Source organism: Danio rerio, chromosome 13 (genome assembly GCF_049306965.1).
Source record: "Danio rerio strain Tuebingen ecotype United States chromosome 13, GRCz12tu, whole genome shotgun sequence".
NCBI lineage: Eukaryota > Metazoa > Chordata > Actinopteri > Cypriniformes > Danionidae > Danio > Danio rerio.
Window position 1 is genome coordinate 17,943,318 of NC_133188.1, and position 22,272 is coordinate 17,965,589.

The 22,272-nt window shown below is 33.6% G+C and overlaps 1 protein-coding gene across 8 annotated transcripts in view; it reads right to left on the minus strand.

The window, feature by feature from the left end:
• ikzf1 (IKAROS family zinc finger 1 (Ikaros)) overlaps positions 1-22,272 on the minus strand; it is a 36,985-nt gene that overhangs the window by 5,227 nt on the left and 9,486 nt on the right. For 2 of the 8 annotated variants that reach the window (XM_009307224.5, NM_130986.1), the window contains 5 exon segments: positions 19,497-19,619; positions 6,076-6,351; positions 5,293-5,325; positions 2,800-2,967; positions 2,572-2,697 (listed from right to left, as the gene is read on the minus strand). In XM_009307224.5, the coding sequence (XP_009305499.1) occupies positions 2,572-2,697; positions 2,800-2,967; positions 5,293-5,325; positions 6,076-6,351; positions 19,497-19,619 (726 nt within the window). 8 annotated transcript variants of the gene reach the window in all.

Consider the following 22,272-nt stretch of genomic DNA (forward strand, 5'->3'; position numbering starts at 1 on the left):
ATGTTATCACTCGATTGAATGGGTGTGGTTATCAGTGTTTATCAGCTGATAGATATGGGCCAGTAGGGACCATCTGCACCTACTGTAGGTTTAGAAGGCTGTTATCATCCATCCACTTGGTTAATCAACTACAGATCACATACAGCTGCGGCTGGCAGTTAATGGGAATTATTTAAATCCTTTCTTAAATTTCTCATTAAGTGTATTTCATTAACTTCTATCCCTACCCCTAAACCCTAAACCCAACCGTCACAGTAATGTAAAAACAGATCCGGATCTGAAGTCTTCTCTATTAGTATAGCTGATTAACCATGATAATTATTTATATTATTCATTTAGTTTCCCATTAATTGTATTTTATTAACGTCAACCCCTACCCCAACCCTGAACCCAACCGTCACAGTAATGTAAAAACAGATCTGGATCTGGAGTCTTCTTTACTAATATAGCTGATTAACCATGATAGTGACAAAGGGTAACACTTTATGATGTATTAATATGTAAACTCAACATTATTTTGAATGAATGATGGATTATGGCACGCACTAATCATGAACTAATTTTAACTACAACCTGAGTCACAAGAGTTCATGTGTGAGTAGCGGCTATACCTTTATTACTTGTTAATACATATTGTTAATTGATGTATTAATTAACATTAAAGTTTAAGCTGAATATAACCATTTTGAACTTATGAGCTGTTAATGTATAATTACGTCATGACCTTACTTAGAGGGGCACATCACCATTAACTCCTGTGCACTTTTATATTGTTATCCAATGTAAATGCAGTACAGACGTGCATAAGGAGTTCGTGAATAGTTAAGAATGGATTACTGATGATGTGCCCCTTCAAGTAAAGTCATGCTATAATTATACATTAACATCATGAGTTCATAATGGTTAATTTAAGCATAAACTAATACATGAATTAACAAACAAGCATGCACCAACATGTATTAACATGTAATTAACTTTAAAAATTAGTTAAAGTTCGTTCATGATTAGCTCATGCATTAACTGATTAGTTCAAAGTAATGTATAGTTTACATATCAACAAATTACTCATGTACCTTAACACTTTATAATAACTACACACTCTAAATCATCTATAAAGCATTAGCAAATAGTTAATTCAATATATCTTATGCATTAACTCTAAATTAACAGACGTTAGTAAGCAGTTTATAAATACAGCTACAAATGCTGTATTTTTGACATAAGCACATTTATAATGAGCTTAATAATTGTGTTTTCATACGTAGTTACTTATTAATTGTTTATTACTAAATTCAATATTGCATTATTTACAAACCATTTGTATTAAACAGTAGTTAGGCTTTTAGAATCATTCAGAAAGAGTTATTAAATGTTGTTAAGCCAAACAGAGAGTTAATAAAAGTTAATAAACCAAACAAATCAACATGTTATTATTCAGGCAAATAGTAATGGTTACTATGTATCTTAATAAATGCTTTATTAAAAAAAAAAGGCTTAGTATTGAATGAACAATAAATGTTTGCAATCTTATCTAAACAGTAAAATTGCTGTAAACTTTAAATATTGCCGAATAACAGGAGTGTCAAAATACAACTAACAGAAATTACAATTAAATAAAATTGAATAAATCAACAACAATATAATAAATTAATAATATATTATGATACAACATTTCAAAGTTATTTAGCAATGTACAGTGATTTTATTTTCACATTATATTGCAAAGATTTATTTTTATTTGATACAGTTTCATTTATGTATCTTCAAAAGAATAGAAATTAAAAAAGTGTTTTGGTAATACTTTATAATAACCACACATTATGAATCATTTATTAAGCATGAGCAAATAGTTAGTTCATTATCTGTTAAGCATTAACTCTACATTAATAAATGTGAGTTAGCAGTTTATAACTGCAGATACAAATGCTGTATTCTTGACAAAAACACATATATAGTGTGCCTGATTGTATTTTCATTCATTCATATTTTGCCACTCTTGTTATTCTTATGTTTAAACTTTACAGTACTTTTACTTTGTTATAAGATTGAAAAGATGTATTGTCCATTTAATACTAAGACTTTAATTGTGGGTTTTTTTCAGCAGTTTTACCTTTGGGTGAACTTTCCCTTTAAACCAGGGGTCACCAATCTCGGTCCTGGAGGGCCGGTGACCCTGCAGGTTTTAGCTCCAACTTGCCTCAACACACCTGCCTGGATGTTTAAAGTATACCTAGTAAGATCTTGATTAGCTTGTTCAGTTGTGGTTGATTAGAGTTGGAGCCAAAATCTGCAAGACACCAGCCCTCCAGGAACAAGTTTGGTGACCCTTGATTTAAACCAGGGGTGTCCAAACTTGGTCCTGGAGGGCCGGTGTCCTGGAGAGTTTATCTCCAGCTTGCTTCAACACACCTGCCAGGAAGTTTCTCATATATCTAGTAAGAGCTTGATTATCTGTTTCAGGTGTGTTTGATTAGGGTTGGAGCTAAACTCTCCAGGACACCGGCCCTTCAGGACCGAGTTTGGACACCACGGATTTAAACCAACACATAGAAATATCATTCATTCACAGACCTGTATAAATGCTGTTCTGAAGGCCCATGCACTGCAAGTAGTTGTGACATCTCTCCTTATGTTCCTCCAGTGAGCTCCGCTGCTTGTAACTGCGTCCGCAATATGCACACTTATGGGGCTTTCCAACTGACAGGTCGAAATAGAAACAAAATCTGCTCAGTCAGACCACATCATTTAGTTGTTGTTTTAATACAATAAAGAGTTTCAAAATATTCCATCATGAGTTACCCGAATGAGTGCGCAGATGTCCAGTGAGAGCGTCTCTGCGGCGGCAAGCATAGTTGCACAGGTGACATTTGAAAGGTTTCTCGCCAGAGTGAAGTTTGATGTGTCGGAGCAGGTTACCCTTCTGAGTGAATGAAGCACCACATTGATTGCACTGGAATGGCCTTTCACCTATGTGACAAATAACGATAACACATTACTTATGCACTCCACATAAATAGGTAAAGGATGTTTGATAATTACAGGGATAGTTCACCCAAAAAATGAAAATTTACTCTCTGTATACTCAAGTGTTTCCAAACCTTTATGAGTTTCTTTATTCTGTTGAACACAAAAGAAGATTTGATGAAAGGTGAAAACCTGTCACCGTTGACTTCTATATTTGAAAAAAAAAATTCTATGGAAGTCAGTAGTTACAGTTCTTTCTTCAAAATATCTTCTTTTATGTTTAACAGGGCCAGAACATCAGTAAATGACAACATAATTTTCAATTGTATGTGAACTATCCCTTTAAGGGATTTAGAGATTTTGTTAGCATCATTCTTAGAAATTCGTTTTATTGACGGTTTCATGTAAAAAAAATGTATCTTTAGGTTGTAAAAATGTTCTAAACACCCATAGAAATTGTTCATTAAGAAACGATTAATGAACCCAAGTCTTATTTTACTTTTAAGAGTCATTGTTCTCCATTCTATTAGCTGACAAAACTATATTTTGTCAAAAACATTGTTGAATAAAACAGACCAGTTTGAAAGGTATTTCATATTTAGTATTACTGATTTAACCACACAGACACTAGACACTGGATGAGGAAAAAATTTGTTAAGAAATGTTGATTAAGCTAAATACTACTGTAGAGATACAGCTTAACCTTTTAAGGTGCACTCCTTTGGCAGAATCTTTATTGTGTAAATGCACTATGACTTGAAATGTAACTAGAAACTGATTGTGTATATCTACCTGTTGGTTAAAAGTAATTAAGTAACTTAAACTCTCTGAGACAACCCTGAATTAAACCCTCTCTGAGAAAAACATTTGACATGCTTTTTTTCTTTTAATGATGTGAAGCATTGTAGTCTAATCAGCTAGGCTTCAAACAAAAAGACTAAATCAGTTTGTTTTAAAGACTGATGCTTGCATTTTTAAATGCTTTAAATGTACTAAAATTAGGCTACATTTTGAATGTATTATTATTAAAAGTAAATTATTTTTACTATAGCATGTTTTTGTATTGTATAACGATTTAAAATATGACTTAAAATGATGTGTCCACTAAAATCCAAGCTTAGCAGTTCAAACAAGTTTCTTTGTGATTAAATGTAAATCACTCAAGGAAGTGACTCATTGTGCATTAACACCAATAGCAGTTATACACCTGTAGTTCTATCAGATTTCGTTTCATTTGAACACAGAACGCCAGCGACAATTGGCCATGTAAATGGTGTGCGTCTGAGACACATTTCTGCCCCGTGAAAGCAAGCATCCGCCGCTGTAGCGCTATTACGCTGTGAATGTGGGGTCACTGTCCTACACGCCTCCACTGCGCTGTTACATCTCGAACAACCCAGCGCCCCGCGCAGGAGCTCAATCAAACACGCCGGCGGATCTCGCCCCTGAGCGCCGCGCTCCGCTCCGCGCGCCGCCTGGATCCGCACACCGACTGCATGGGGCGCTGATCGAACAAGAGGCTTTCAGACGGCGCCTGCCAGTTTCGTAATGCACCACTGCCTGGGTCAATTTGATCTAAAAATCTCATTTTTCCCCCTCTTCTTCAGCTCTAAAATAAGAGCGGCCCATCACAATGCAAATGCAGAGCTCATTTAAATAAAGTGAAGGAAACACTTTGTGTTTGAGAGCCAGTCTTCCTGATCAGCGCCCCTGGAATAAACCAATATCCAGCTCCTCCGAATGTTGTGGCATTCTGCGAGAACGCTATTAATACCGCGCTCTCTTCAAAAGCCCTATAAAATAAGAGTCACCAGTGAAGCAGCAAAAAGACGGAAAAAAGAAACTCATTAAAAAAGCATTTCAGGAGAACGGCACCTCCTGCGAATATTTTGATTTAAATAGGAAAGCGCTTCATTATATCTTTTATTATACGTTCTTTTCTGAATTTACATTAGCCCCACTGTTCCTTTCTTCCATTTTGAGTTTCATTAGTTTGTCAAGTGAGAAAGTTAAGTGCCTTTTTGAAAAATGTTCTCAGCCACTGGTTTGGCTTCATCGCAGTGGAATATCAATTTGAGAAAGGGGGAAAATAACTAATACTGTAGTAATTGTCATTTCAGAGAGGCTTCGTCTTGGTTGGCTGTTTCTTTTCAAATTTCAAATCAAGAAAACCAAATAAAATGTCATATTTTAAAGGCAAAAACATACACACACAGACACACACACACAAACACACACATCTTGTTCAATCATCGTCATACTAATTATGTTTAAGGTGAAAACGTTTACTGTTTAGTAAAAAAAATGTAATTGTCATCATTTACTCACCTTTTTGTTGTTCCAAAACTGACTTTCTTTCTTCTGCAGAACACAAAAGAAGATATTTTGAGTGTTTTTTTCTGTTTCCACAGAAGAAAGAAAGTCATAGAGGTTTGGAACAGCATAAGAGTAAGTAAATGTTGACAGAATTTCATGTTTTGTCTGAACTGTCTCTGCAATGCAACAAGCTGATGCCTATTATTAACTTTATACTAGCAAGGTTATTAACCTTTTAAAACAACTTTTCACAACCTTCAGTATGTGGAAACAGAGATATGGTTAAGTGGGGGAAAGTTAGGACGATTCTGAGGGCCCATGCATATTGGGGTCCCTTAGAGATCTGTTTTATTAGTATTAACAGTATGAGGGGGCCAACCTCATGTTCTGTCATAGGGCCCAAAATTGCTAGCAGTGCCCCTGTGTGGAAATGTGGCTTTGGAACATTTATGTAAAACAATTGTTCAAGTGATCTCATGAGTTTTACATAAAATGTTATGTTACAACCATACATTTCACATTTCATTTGTGTTTTTCACTTGTCAGTTATGTGAAGGTGTTTTGTTCTGTAACTTTAATCCTAGCAATCTTATCCATTTAGGTCAAGCCATACAAAAATAATACACACCATGTATCTGATTTAATAAAAAGATGGTTGCATATTAAACACATCCAGCGTCAGTCTTTATCCTGCTCTCTCTGTGTGTGTCTCACTAAATGCGGCTTAACCTACCCAGCCTAGCACCCTGTGCCTTGGACTATAAGGAGGGAAGAGTAGATGGCAGTTGTGCTTACCAGTGTGACTTCGCTTGTGAACCATCAACACATTGGGCCCAATGCAAACTATCCCACAGATATCGCACTTCAGCTTCCCGTTGGGGAGGCGGATGCCCCCGGCTGTGGGGTAGGCGGCCGGCTTGCTGTCGGGGCCTGCGTGGGAGCCGTTCACTTTGGCCCCAGAGCCATCGAGTATGCGCAAGTCCTCAGCTGCACATTCCTCTGCCTCTCCATTCATCTCACAGGACAGACCGTTTTCCTCGTCACTCCGAGCCTCAACTTTTATATTACAGGCTGGAAAAGAGGGTAGTGGGCCTGTTAAGTCAAGTGGCAGGCTGGGTGGTTATTATATCTAACTAACAATGGCATCCTTTACCATGTTATCTCAATGTTCTGCAGCAAAAGTGCACCTGCAAAGCAGCTGTTTTCCTCCTTTAGTCTTTGATTGTTAGATTTTGTATATGAATGGGAAAAGCATCATTTTATAGCATTTCAGAACATTACTGCATATGTAAAATATCTTCTGTTGATATTACTGGTAACTATAGTCACTTTATTAGCTACTTGCTAACTTAGCACCACTTTAGCTGTTATGTGTTATAAGTTTTTAAGTATAAGCAGACAAACATCAGCATGCTTTTGTTCTTTCATGTAAAGAATTGTGAAGTCTGGATCAGTTTTGAATCAGTTTTGTCTGAATATTGATGTTACCTGCATTCTAAACTATAGTTTAAAAGACACTGCTCCATTTAAATATCTTCCACATTTCAAAATATTTGGTTGGTAAGACATTTTTCATTGTTTTATTAAATTATATTATATTATATTATATTATATTATATTATATTATATTATATTATATTATATTATATTATATTATATTATATTATATTATATTATATTATATTATATTATGCATTTTCCTTTCGGCTTAGTCCCTTTATTAATCTGGGGTCGCTACAGCGAAATGAACCGCCAACTTATCAAGCTTATGTTTTATACAGCGGATACCCTTCCAGTTGCAACCCATCTCTGTGAAACATCCATACACACTCATTCACACAAATATACTACGGACAATTTCAAGAGTTCACACTTAGCTCATGATTTATACATAGCTTGTTTGGCATGCTGTCCCGGGAGAGAGCCCTGAGCTCAAGGGATCCTCGAGCCCAGGGCTCCCCCCCTTTTGCAGGGCGAGTGGAGATTGAGCTCAGGTCTATCTCAAACTCCCCCGCTGCTGAGGCCAAGACGAACTTCCTGAGAGTAAGACATTATGAAAAAGGTTTAGGCTTGTTTTATCTATAATATAGAGCACATTTGGATGGTGGGAGGAAACCGGGGAACCCGGGGGAAACCCACGCGGACACGGGGAGAACATGCAAACTCCACACAGAAATACCAGATGGCTCAGCGAGGACCCAACACCATTGGTATTGTTGCTGTGAGGCAACAGTGCTAGTCAATGGGCCACCATGCCGCCCATTCTGGATAAAGGAGGAAGAAGGGGAGGAGGGGGGTTTCTTCCAGACGAAGATAGTTGTAGAAAGGAAATGAGGATATATATAGTGATTTGGGATCCTTCGATTGGAGGATCATAATTAGTTAATGTGGACCAGCTGGGTAAATCATGAGCACATGCTCCTCTCGAAATTAGTTTAAAACTAAACTTCACTTAGCCAATTCACCTGTACCGCATGTTTTTGGACTGTGGGGTAAACCGGAGCACTCAGAGGAAACCCACGCAAACGTAAGGAGAACATGCAGAAACCCTAACTGACCCAGCTGAGGTTTGATCCAGTGACCTTCTTGCTGTGTGGCGATCGTTCTACCCTCTGCACCACTGTCATGCCATAATAAAACTACTACTACTACTACTACTACTACTACTACTACTACTACTACTACTACTACTACTACTACTACTACTACTACTACTACTACTACTACTACTACTACTACTACTACTACTACTACTACTACTACTACTACTACTACTACTAATAATAATAATAATAATAATAATAATAATTACTATTATTATTATTTATTCTAGTTTTTTTTCTCAGAATTCTGATTTCCTATCTTGTAATTCCTACTTTGCATAAAAAATCCATGCAATTTTGACTTTACGTCCTACAGTAGTTTACCTCAGAATTTAAAGTTTATGCATTTGTATCAAAATGATGGGATATATAAATGCACAGTTGTCAGCTTATATGTTGAAACTGTGAGACACAAATGTGCATTTCTGAAGTCAGAATTGTGAGATGGTAAAACTGTCAGTTACAAGAAAATCAGACAGAACTGTGACAAAAAATTACATAGTAAGAAATATTCCAAACTTCCATTAAAAATAGTTTCACTGTAGAAATGTTGGCAGTTAGCAGCTTCCTTATCACTAGACATTACTTTTAAAGATAAAACTGTAAATATGACAAGTAAACTGTCAAATATGTAACACGGATATTTATATACGACATATATTCAAATAACAGATAAAAGCTCCAGTGTCCTTCATAGAACAAAACAATTACATTTTACTATTTAAAGTTTCCAAATTGCCATTGCTGGTTCCATGAAGAAACTTTAACATCCATGAAACTTCTGAAAATCTTTAATATTTTAAAAAAATCCTTCACACTAAGAAAAAGTGATTCTTTTAAAAACTCTTCACTGACACAGCTTGTAAAATCCTAATAGTTCTTTAATGGCATCACTGCAAAAGCCCCTTTAAAACTTTTATTTATAAGAGAGCTGAGAGATATATTGCAACTCTACTGGAATAATATTCCACATTATGAAAAATCCAGTGTTTTTTTTTAAAGGCTGACTGCTCATAAACCACCTCAACATCTCATTCACCATCACACTTCTCTGAAACAAATGAGTGATAAACAGGAAACAGAGACACAGGAAGCACTGTGAAACTGAGGACTCTCAGCGGTGTAAACCAGACCAACAAACCATGGTAAACACACACACACACACACACACACACACACACACACACACACACACACACACACACACACACACACACACACACACACACACACACACACACACACACACACACACACACACACACACACACACACACACACACACACACACACACAAGCCTACTTAAGCATGCATAAAAAGAGCACTCAGTTAAAATAAAAACAAAATAAATATTCAGATTATTCTACAAAGTAACCAGTCATTAGGCTCAGTAAATCTGTTGTTTTTTTAGGCAGTTAGAGCTCAGAGAAAAGGCCTGTGGTTTTCATACTGTGGTGCCAGGCCGATTTCCCCATGCTTCAGCCTCTGTTTGAACAGACTCAAGAGGAACAAGCAGAAATAATGAAATATGGGAATCCAAGGGAAAAGGGGAAGCTTCAGCACCCAAGCCGGCCCAACCGAAAAAAAGGACAAGAGTTATGGAGAAGTGACAGAAAGGGAAGCAAAGGCAGGGAATTGTTAAGCACAACAAGTGAAACAGAGTTTTCTTTTTCATTTTCTACATTCAGACTACAGGAATCAGCAACAGAAGCATGTGATTCAGCTGGAGAGTACCGACAGTTTGTATCCAGGTTACTCTCTGTCAGTTCATACAGTTAAATGCTAAAAATAAAAGCTTCAAAAGATGATTTTTTTTTCTAAATGGAAGCTGTTTTCAGTTATTCAAAAAGAATTTCTAAGTGCAAACAACATATTCCATGATAAAGAAGCTTTTGTGTAATGAAATAATTAAATGGATGTTGAGTGGCCGACCAGACATCAGGTCCCATAATGTAATTCTAAAGCATAAATAAGCAGCCCATTCATCCCAAACTATGAAAAACTGTCCATTAATGGGTATTTTTTTTACACAGGGTGTCAGTTATATTGGGGTTTAGTGGGATTTAACCCCATGAATAAAACTTAACCTTTTTAAAGGACATCAAAACACAATGTAAGGGAGGTCTGGACTTTAAATAGTTGAAAATAGTTTGTACTAATCTGTTTCATAATTATTATTTATAATAATAAAATTTTAAATATAAAAAATTGTTAGTCCGCAATCAGCGGTTACTGTCAGAAAGTTGCTTATTATCCATTAAAAGACTGGAAGTTTGAATTGATAAATAAGATGAATTTTGTTTAAATATATTAATTTCCCCATATGAAAATTATATATGTTTATGTATGGCCATATATAAATATATATGAACATATATGTGTAATTATATTTAATATGCTTGAACATAGTATATACTTTTAATTCCAATGGTTGTAAAAATATATGAAAGTGAAAATGCTTGCAATACTTTGAAATATGTTGTATTTATAACCTATATTACATAAATATGAACTTTTTATTTTGTTATTTAGATGTTATCTCTGCACTGTTGACTAAACTCTGCAGTTTAACAGTGACTTTTATTAGCATTTTTGTTTTTTGAAATATTTTATCGTTTAAAAAATTATATATATCAAAATTATTATCCCCCTTTGGATATTTTATTTTATTTTTCAAATATTTCCCAAATTATGTTTAACAGAGCAAGAAAATTTTCACAGTATGTCTGATAATATTTTTTTCTTCTAGAAAAAGTATTATTTGTTTTATTTTGGCTAGAATTAAAACAGCTTTGAACTTTAAAAAACCATTTTAAGGTCAAAATTTTTAGCCCCTTTAAGCTAGATATTTTTTAAATAGTCTACAGAACAAACCATTGTTATACAATAACTTGCCTAATTAACCTATCCTGCCTAGTTATAATTAACCTGGTTAAGCCTTTAAATGTCACTTTAAGCTGTATAGAAGTGTCTTAAAAATATCTAGTCAATTCTTTTTTGTACTGTTATCATGGCAAAGACAAATCAGTTATTAGAAATGTGTTATTAAAACTATTATGTTTAGAAATGTGTTTACAAAATCTTCTCTCCGTTAAACAAAAGTTGGGGGAAAAAATAAACATTTAAAGTTGTTGGAGGAATGATGAAAGTTCCATAATGCAATACAAAAGCAAAAAGCACCCCCTCCAAACAAACAAACAAACAAACAAACAAACAAACAAACAAACAAACAAATTGTTAATTTACTTTTTTACACAGTTTACAAAGTTAATGTTTGTAATTAAAATATAATTAAAACTGTTAATTTATGGATAATTTTTACATCAAAATATGGACAATTTATGTGAAAACATAATCATACAACTTTTAATGAACATTTTACAAATGAATGCTTTACAAGTATTGTGTATTTATTTAGTTAAGAACTTTATAGTTAAGTTTTACCAAACATTTTTGGGAAAATTTTCCTTCTCATCTAACATGAATCCTTCCCCTCCATCATCCTGGCTGCATGAATATTTCCACCCTCCAATCAATTCCCAACAGGCTGCCCTACTTTTTTTTCCCACTAAATATTCAGTTTCACTCTGATGAAGTACATCTGATTAAGTAAAACAGGTTGTGAGCCGCAGTTCATGTTGACTTTAAAAAAGGTTTATATAGATTTTGGTGTCAATGCGTGAATATATTACAGCAGTTAATGACACAAAGTCAATACAGGAATGCAATCTCCCATTAACATCCATAAAAGGATGTATTTCTTCCTCTTGCGCACACGCAGATCTGCTGACAACCTTTCTGCTTATATGATATAATGAATTAAGCAGCGCAAGGTGACCTACGTTTGGCAGAGGGAACTAGGCTTGCTGTCATGATATGGTCTCTCATGGATCTTTTGGGGAAGTTGTGACTAAACTGGGGATGGGAAGAGGAGCTTTTACTTTGTATAACGCTTGTCACACATCCTAATTTACCCATTTTGGGAAGCAAGTGTCAAAAGCCACAGACATGGACAAACAAAAGAGCTGTACATAGAACACAAGGACGTCACAGGCAAACAACATCGGCTAAATTTAAACAGGATTAAATTAGATTTTATTCCATTTCCAGTGTAATTCGGTCTGTGGTTTATTTCCTTGAGGATTATGTTTGTGACAAGTGAGTCTCCTTTTTAGGGTCTGAACTTGTGAGCTTCTATTAGGTTGGCTATAAAATAGTTGCATCTTTTATGTGCACTATAAATGAATGAGTTTGTGTAGAATTTTTTTTTTGCATTTTCTCCAGTCGAAGCTTTTAGAATAACCATGTATAGTTTATGCGGCGTGGGGTGTTTAACCACGGCTGCACAGAGTGTGGGTGAGAGAGTTTGTTTGAGCATGTATGTGTATGCAGATGTGTGTCAGAAGTGATAAAAAGAGCCCTGCTTTCACTCACATTTTTAGGAACTTGCTAGTGAATTGTTTGCCTCTTATATAGCAACAGGTTTAAGGCCAGGCTGTCACCCTCGTACATTTAAAAAGAGGAATTGCATGATAAAATCAGCCCCATATGAAAAACATCCTGCACTTCACTGGACGTATTTTGCCATGCAGAGCTATAAATACTAAATGCTCAATAGCCCAACAAATTTCAGTTTTCTTCACTTTTAGTTGACATGAAATTAAACTTTGTTTAAGCTTTGTTAAAGCTTTATTTAATTTCTCATCAGTTCTTCTAGATATTATTATAAGGGATATTTTGCTAAATGTGACATAAATAGTCAGCTTTCAGAATTTTACATCGATCTAAATTTTCTAATACAAACATGCATTTTACACCATTTCAAATAAACCAGCATTCAATATGTCTCTGATCTTGCATAAAACACCCACTGAACAAACAATTGTTTCATTAGGAAATTGTTGGATTGCAGGAATAAAATGGGTTATGGTCAAAAATCTCCTTTTATTGTGTGAAAAAGAAGTACATTTGTACATTTACTTTACTTTACTTTACTTTACTTTACTTTACTTTACTTTACTTTACTTTACTGTGCACTAGTAGAAAAATGTATCCTTAGTACACCATAGAACTACATCAGCGTTCACTTCACACATATCACTTCAATATCATCACTGAAATCACGTTAAAAACTCAATGGGGTATATGCACACAGACTTTTATTTTCAGTCAGATATGCCCAGGGCTTCTAGTGAAATGTCATCCCATACTGTGTTTAAGATCTGATTAAAAAAAAACTGTGATCATCACTACCTTACTGAGATACAATATAAAGTGGGTATCAGACCAAACAAGAATCACTGCGCTAAATTCATTTTTTCCTGCTATAGCTTTAAAATATTGAAATTAATTTAACCTCAGAATTTCAGAACAGTCCATTTAACTGATTATATTTAAATTACATTACAACAACGATGCTGTAAAAGGTACCTTACGAAATTGAAAATAGTAATGTAAACCTTTCACCGGAAGTTCATCATTGGCTGAAAAACAAAAACTGTGCATATAGCTCGTTAACCTTTTTCATTCTTAAAGCCCAGAATTTAAAATTCTAATGGCAGTTGGCACAAAATACATGTGATTGTCTTTTTGATGGCAAAGGCTGAAATTTTTCACATGCTTTCAGTTTAATTGTCATTAAATAAATTTCATTTAGTTCCCCAATCTTGTTCTTGGAGGTCTGGTGCTCTGCTGGGTTTTGCTCCAACTTGCCTCAACACACCTGCCTGGGTGTTTCAAGTATACCTAGTAAGACCTTGATTAGCTTGTTCAGGTGTGTTGCAGCTGAAATCTGCAGGACCCCGGATGTCCAGGAACAAGTTTGGTGATCCCTGGTCTATACCATGCAACCATGTTAAAAATCACGGTAACACTTTATTTTGGGTACTATTGCACATTTTGTTGACTAAAAGTAGCATTGCAACTACATGCCAATTAAATCTCATTTGAGAATTAATAAACTGTCTGCTAAATATCTGCGGATACTGCTCCTTCAATAGACATTTAACTGACTATAAGAAACTTTGCAAGTACGTCAACTTACACTAACCCTAACCCTAACCGTCTACTTATAATTTATTGAGAATTAGTTGGCATGTGGATGCAATGTAACTTAATTTCAACAAAATGCATTAAAGGGACCATTAAAATAAAGTGATGCCAAACTCACAATACTTTCGACTAAATTCTTGTAAACCATCTCCAGAATATCTTGACTTACACCAAATGGTTGAAACCTTCAAAAAAGATATGATCTCTGCTTTGCTTTTTTAAAAATACATTCTACATTTCCTGCACATACCAATATACTATCAGTAAATGTTCCTAAATATTTAAAACATCAACTGTCTCTATTTGATGTCCCTCAAAGTCCAGAAGTTTCAATCATTAAGTAAGAACTAGTTTGTTCCTGCTGTTTATCATCTTTTTAACATATTTTTTAATATTTAAAGCAAAATTTAAAGTAGAAAGCATTAGGTTTTCTAAAAAAAAAAAAAAAACTAAGTACAACATACTAAAATACATATCTAAATTAAAAATAAATAATTAAAGTATTAGTAAAGTACAATTAGTAAATTGTTTTGTGGATAATGACCTATTATAATTAAATTTTTTTATTATAAATTTATGATAAATTTATTAAATGTGAAATATAAAGTTAATGTGCTGACAAGCCTGTATAACAGTACTAAAATACTAATAATATTTTAAAAATATAAACTAATAATAATAAAATGTTAAAATAATAAAAACAATTTATAATAAAAAAAATCCATAAAAATTTTTGACATGTATTTAAACGTATTAGACATAAGGTTTTGTTACAATTGCGCAAATGTATCATTTTAAAATCACTAGTCACGTTTCTATTAAAGTATTTGTACTTTGGTTATTTTAAAATAATTTTACTAGTGTTCTTTTTTTCTTTTCAAATGCATTTCAAAATTATTAGCCTTAGTTTAATAAATTTATTTTAATTTAAATTCTAATCCTGGTTAAATATTTTCCAAGTGCTGCATAATAGAGATTTGGATTGGATTGGAGAATGGATTTTTAAACATAATAGTTTTAATAACTAATAGTTTTTTTTTCTTAAACTTCTTTTGTCTTTGCCATGACAGTACATAATATTTTACTAGTTATTTTGCAAGTTAATAGTTTTCAGATTAAAGTGCAATTTAAAGACTTAACTAGGCTAGTTAGGTTAGGCACATCTTTGGCAATATTGGTTTATTCTGTAGTCAGTCAAGAGAAAAAAAATCTTAAGAGTACTAATATTCATTCTTTTCATTTTCCTTTAGGAAATATTTTTGCACACACATTTTCTGCTACACACACACACACACACACACACACACACACACACACACACACACACACACACACACACACACACACACACACACACACACACACACACACACACACACACACACACACACACACACACACACACACACACACACACACACTCATACACCACAGCCAAATTTCAAAGTTTACCCAATTCACTACTTCATGTCTTTGGAAACCATAGAAAACCCACATGAACACAGGGAAAACATGCAAACTCCACACAGGTATGCCAACTGGCTTAGCTGGGACTAGAACCAGTAACCTTCTTGTTTTAAAGCCACAGTGCTAACCTCTGAGCCAATATTAAATTAATTTTAATCATTTAAAAACTGCCCCCCCCCCCCCCCCAAGTCAAACTAAAATAAATAAAACGTTCTCAAGAATTTGAAAATTTTTAAATATTTTTTATTATTTAAAATTATAATCTAGCTCCAATAAACTTCACATGGGGAATATCTGCAAAAGAATACAATTGAATAAAGCTATTAATTTTGTCTTTAACTGTATATATGCTTAGGCATATAATTACACATTTTCATTAATTATATCATATTATCTGCCAGTGCACTTTGTACACAAACATTCATTTAAGACTGAAGTACATGTCCGCATTCAACACAATTAAGCACATTTATTTTTCCACAAGAAAAATTGTGTCCCTCATATTGACATAAACAATTATTTAAAATGAAAAATTGCCTTGGCTCTTTCTGCTTCATGTTCAAAGACAGTAAATACAGTTAAACCAAAAGAATATCTGGGTCTTTCATTACAGCAGGAAAGCAAACATGCAACGCTCTCTCTAAGACCCGTCTCTGCATGTGTTGATTTTTTGATACTCTATGCTTGTATCCATGCATCTGATTGAGCAGCACTGCACAGTCTGCACAGATATTCCCTTGATACACTTAATCAGAGAAGCAATGATGCACTGTGAAGATACTGTCTTCACATCCTCTCACACACACACTGGCTGATTATATCTTCAGGGACAACATGAAGACAGACAGATGCACGCACATTAACATTCACACAAACATTAATACTAGTGTTTCACTTTAGTTCCTCGTTTCATTCCACAGAAAATACATTTTATTTTTTTTAAATACTTTTTTCTATTATTGTTGTTTTACATATACATTCGTAAATCTCAATAAGAGAATAGAATATATATAATAGAATATTTTATTTAAAAGTTTACAGGAATAACTCACCCAATGAAAATTTACTCACATCTAATTGGTTCTATACATTTACTTTATATACATTTATATACATTTTTCTTTTTTTCCTGTTTAGCAAAAAAGAAGACATTTTGAAAAATGTTAACATGTAACCATTTACTTTTACAAATATTATGGAAGTTAATGGTTACAGGTTTTCCAAAATAACTTCTTTTGTGTTCAACAGAAAAAAGAAACTTAAACAGGTCTATGACAATGAAAGGTAAATAAATGATGACAGAATAGTCATTTTTTTGAGTGAACTGTAGCTGTGGAATCACTTTTTATTGTTCTTGTACATTTATACAAGAAAATTGTATTTGGGGCATACATTTTTTGAGATTTATGCCATTTGAATGCTCTCATTAGTGTTCAAAATGTCATCCTAATTAAATGACTAATTTTCTTTCCAGTAATGTAACTCCGTCAGCATCTGTAGTCTTTCATTATTGTGTTGGTATGACTTTGCTTTTTATATAACTCACGAGTGAGATATGAAAGTGCTATTTTGCTGAAAGCGGAGCACGTCTTTTGGACTTGCATTTGAGTTTGTGTGTGTGTGTGTGTGGGGAAGTGTGTGAATATCATGGCAGTTGAAGTGAAAGCAAGGCATAAGCGCAGGTGCAGAGCTGTGTGTTCTGTGTGTAAGAGTGTTCACTTGCATGTGCATGTGATAAGCTACTGCGTCTGCCCTGTGTTGCTCCTGAACATTTTATCTCCCTGAGTGAGTGTTGAAACTGAGTTCTGGCAAGTTCTTCTTAGGAAACTCTTGCACATCCTATTTCAGTTTCCTCTCGTCTTTTCTTCGTCTCTCTCTCTCTCTCTCTCTCTCTCTCTCTCTCTCTCTTTCTTTCTGTGTGTGTGTTTTTTTTTTTTACTTTCAGTAGCTTCAAAGTGAACGGGTCACATATTAAGTCCAAATTAATCTGGAACTTCTGGAGGGGAAAATTCCAAACTAAAATACATCAAGATATTAAACAGGCCATCTGTTAACTTCTGGTTAGCCAAATTCATTCCCACCCATTTTCGCTTTAGTTAACCCACTTTCTTTTTACACTGCTAACACTAAATTCATTATTATTATGACTATCTTGCACTTTTTGCTGCTTATTTTTATTGAGAAATCATATTATTGTATTAGTTTTGTTAAAACAGAAGTAAAACAAGCACTTATATACACTGTAAATAAAATCCGTAACTTTGCGTTTTTTTCTATATATAATTTTTTTTTCTATAATAATGGGTGTTATATTACAGAAGTTTACAGTACATTAAGGGACGTGAAATTACAAAAATTTACTTAAATTTAAATTTATGATAAATTTCTGTCTGTTATTGTACAATAAATATCTGTAATTTAACGGCCGTTATTTTATGTTTTCTTTTCAGCACCCCAGCTGCTGGAAAAAAACGTAAAAGCATGGATTTATTTTTTACTGTGTACACAGTGCTCAGCATATATAAGTACATTCCTCACAAATCTATCTTTTAAATTCATGTTTGTGAAAAGAAGCTATATAATATTACATTTGTGCATATATATACTAGATTAGTCAGTACTGAAGCCAAATCTGGAGCTTATCTAACAAAATAACTTATGATAACGGTCCAAAAATTAGCACACCCAAATTTATGTTATAAAAAATATTAAATACAAATTTAAAAAAGAAGAAAAAATCAAAAGAAGCAATAAATAAATAAATAAATAAATAAAAACTTAGTTTAAATTTTGTAGGTTATATCTTTCAATTTCTAAATATATTTAATGACTAAAATATTATTTTAATAAATATTTCTGATTAATAAATCTATTTTGTTTAAATGCATTGAAATACATGCCTATGCCTACATTCACTAAGGAATAGATAAAAATATAATTATAATTATATAAAAATATGCTGAGCACTGTACATGTGTTTGGAGTCTGTGCAATTTGTTTTAAAGGAATTCATATTTTCATTTAGCAAGGATGCATTAAATTGAACAAAATTACTTTGTATTTTATTTAAAGGATATCTATGTTCAAATGAATCTTTTCAAATAGATTATTCATTAAATGATTTTGAATAATGCATCAAGTTTTTTAAACAGAAACATTTTAAAGGGAATAATAATAGGAAATCTTTCTTGACAACCAAATCAGTACATTAAAATGATTTCAAACGAAGCACACAAGACTTAAAATGAGCTTTGCCAACACAGTAATAAATAACATTTAAAAAAATATTAATATACTTAGTTTAGTATAATTCACCCTAAAGTTATTACTAAAAACCTACTAGGTGTACTAAAGCCGATGAACAGCAGTATATAATTAGATTTTGCTCTTGAATAACTGATAGCTACAGAAAATGTTAAATTATTATTCTAATTTAAGTTCTAAAAAGCTGAAAATTATAATAGAAAGATATAAATAAAGAAAAAAAAACAGGAAGTTTATTATATCAATTTCAAAGTAAAGAAGTATAAAAAAGTCGAGAAAGATTTCCTAATATGTGGGGGCTAAAGAGTTCATGATACAACTGAGCACGTAACGTGCAGGCTCAGTTCATGAGTAAACTGTTTCAGTGGATTAAATTAGAAATCTGCTGTTAAAATATTCAGAAACCAGTCAGTTTGAACAACCAGTTTGACTAAATGGAAAATAGTTCATTTTTACACTTAAAAATATTCTAGAACTAAAATTCGAAAGTTATATACTGTATAACAAATGAAAACAAACATCAAGCAGATGAAAGAAATAGGCACAATCTAATTGCAAAAGCTGAAGATGCGAGTTTTAATCTAATTTAAACGATTCTGACCCCCTCGAGTGTGTTTGAAAAATCTAGTGCACTCGCTCTGTGATCTTGCAGGGAGGATGAGAGACGTTACATGCACTCTTTCATTCCCCGTGTTGCATTTGAAAGTTTTTTGCATTAAGCTGACATTAAGAGGGAGCTGCAGTGGGTGCTATATCAGTCTAAGCATTGCATGTATGTGTAAATGAGGTAGTTTTGTGGTCATGTCCCAGCTTAGACTGGCCTGACTCACCCAGTGGTTTATCTGTGCGATTGTTGTGTTGGAGGCCAGTGCTTGCTGACAAGTCTTCAGGAACAGGCATGGCCTCATCTTGATCCTCTCCGCCTTCATTAGCATTCATCGGGCTGTCTCTTCCTAAAAACATAATAAAGAAGATACCAATACAGATTCAGACACAGCCCTCCTACACCATATGCCATAGTGGAAATTAAATTAAAGAGTCATGCATGGAATATGTTATGTTGTGGCAACTATGTTTTATACATACACTAATATATGTAAAATGTTACAGAAGTGTTTTATTCATGAATGACATAAATATTGTCAGTTATCTGTCAAATCTGTTCTAAAATTGCACTGGAGAATGAATTTTTGAATTTGACCGATCAAAGAACATCTGTTCTCGACTCAACAACTCTTAACTTAACTGATTCAAATTATTAATGATTGAATTATTAATTTAGAGCACTTCTAAATTAAAAAACAAAACAAAACAAATCTGTCCAGAGCAGAAAATGATTCAATTGGATTAAAATGAAGCTACTAGAATATTTTTGTGGGCACATAAAGCAAAAAGAAATACTTTATTCGACAGTTTCTTCTCAGTGTCAGGGTGTGCATTCACGGAGCACTGTTTTTTTTTTTTTTTTTTTTTGCGCACAAAAGTATTCTTGTTGCTTCATAATATTCCGATTGAACCTCTGAAGGCATTTGTTCTGTTTTGAGAATTTTTTTTGGTATTTTTCTAAACTTTGAATGTATTAGAATCATCCATGGATTAGAGAGCTTTCAGATGTAATCTAAAATATCTGCATTTGTGTTCCAATATAAGGATCTCAGGGGTTTGGAATGAGATGGAATGGAGAGTAATTAATAACATAATGTTAAATTTCTTTAAACTTCAACACCAGAAATACCACACTTGTATTTCTTTAGTATGGATTTTTATCAACACAGCTATTAGAAGCAATGGCAAGTAGCCTGGAATCCCGGTCATATCAATATAACCATATCCTACATTCAGAAATAAAGGTACATGAGCTGTCACTGGTGTGGTACGTTTTCAAAAGGTACATATTTGTACTTAAAGGGGCCATATTGGTACCTCAAAGGTATATATTAGTACCTAAAAATTTTAAGAGGAACACTTTTGTACTTTTTAGGTACTAATATGTACCGTTAAGGTATCAATATGGACCATTAATGTACAAATTTGTACCTTTTAGAAAGGAACCACCCCAGTGGCAGCTTACGTACCTTTTTTTTCTGAGAGTGTAGGGCTATGGTGTGATAATGTTCATTTAAACAGCATATGCTTATAATGAATGTTTAATTTGTAGATACAGGTACAGCTAAATACAGATAGATACAGGTAAATCTTAAGCAGAATGTTAAATACACAAAAGTGATGTGTTTCCATTGCTTTATGATAATGCCTGGAATGTGTGTTTATTTGACAACATCTAATCCACTATATACAAACATCATGCATGAGTCTCCATGAGAAGAAGAAGGTGTCCGACTTCACATGTAGGTTTTAAATTTTTGTTGGTCAGCTAAATCCAACCACAGTTGAGCATATTTATAATTTCTGCATATCCGTTTGGTGACACCAGGGGCATAAAATTTGCCCACTTCCCCTAAAGTTAAAAGGGTTGTATTGTGGTTGCTCCTGGTTTATTGTGTCCCTGCGTGACACTCAGTAGCATAAATATATTATTCTCAATAATTCAACATCCTTGGAGCTCACTATAGGGAGTCTTGTGCAAGATTTGTAACTTTATTTAGAAATGAAAATGTCGACACAAATGCTGACCCTACAGCCTTCATAGTGTGTTCCTTTTTCCTTGTATCTATTTTCCTGGAATAGTGTTTGCATTGACCTTGGATCGGCTCATTTACTGTAACGTAGTCATCCTTGTGGTACATTTTATTTTTTTATCTCTGAAAGTGGTGAACGCACATTTTAAAATGGAATCTGTCTGTCATGTAGCTGTACATCAGTATATAAGGCCTTAGCATGTCATCAGAATAGACAGTTTTTATAGATTGTCAATAGTATTGCTTATGTCATATTAAAGTCAAACCTGTATGAAGTCATTCAAAGATACTTTGAAGAATGTTACGGAAGATATACTGAAAGTCAATGGAATTCGGTACTGTGGGTCTTGGGTTCGAGAGGGGTCTGAATGCAGACTTGGTGCAGTTGCAAGGTGAGCTGCATCTAATGCTTTTAATGCACTCACCTAACCCCACCCCTAACCCTACTCTTCACAGTGATGTTAGTAGCTCCATTGTGTCTGACATGGCATCTTAAATCCAAAAAGCAGGAATGTAAAAAGTACTTAAAATATATACTTTAATAAAAATAAACATACTGCAAAAATTTAATTTAAAAATATGATGAACATTATTAGCCATCTTAATGAATCATTTTCTGCCAACATATGACAAGAGTTATAATATTAGAATTATTAGCCCGTTTAATTTTTTTTTCTTTTTTAAGTATTTTCCCAATGATGTTTAACAGAGCAAGGAAATTTCACAGTATGTCTGATAATTTTTTTTTTCTTCTGAAGAAAGTCTTATTTGTTTTATTTCTGCTAGAATAAAAGCAGTTTAAATTTTTTTAAAACGATTTTAAAGTCAAAATTATTAGCCTCTTCAAGTTATATTTTCTTTCGATAGTCTACAGAACAAACCATAGTTAAACAATAACTTGCCTAATTACCCTAACCTGCCTAGTTAACCTAATTAACCTATTAACCTGATATTGTGATTATACAAC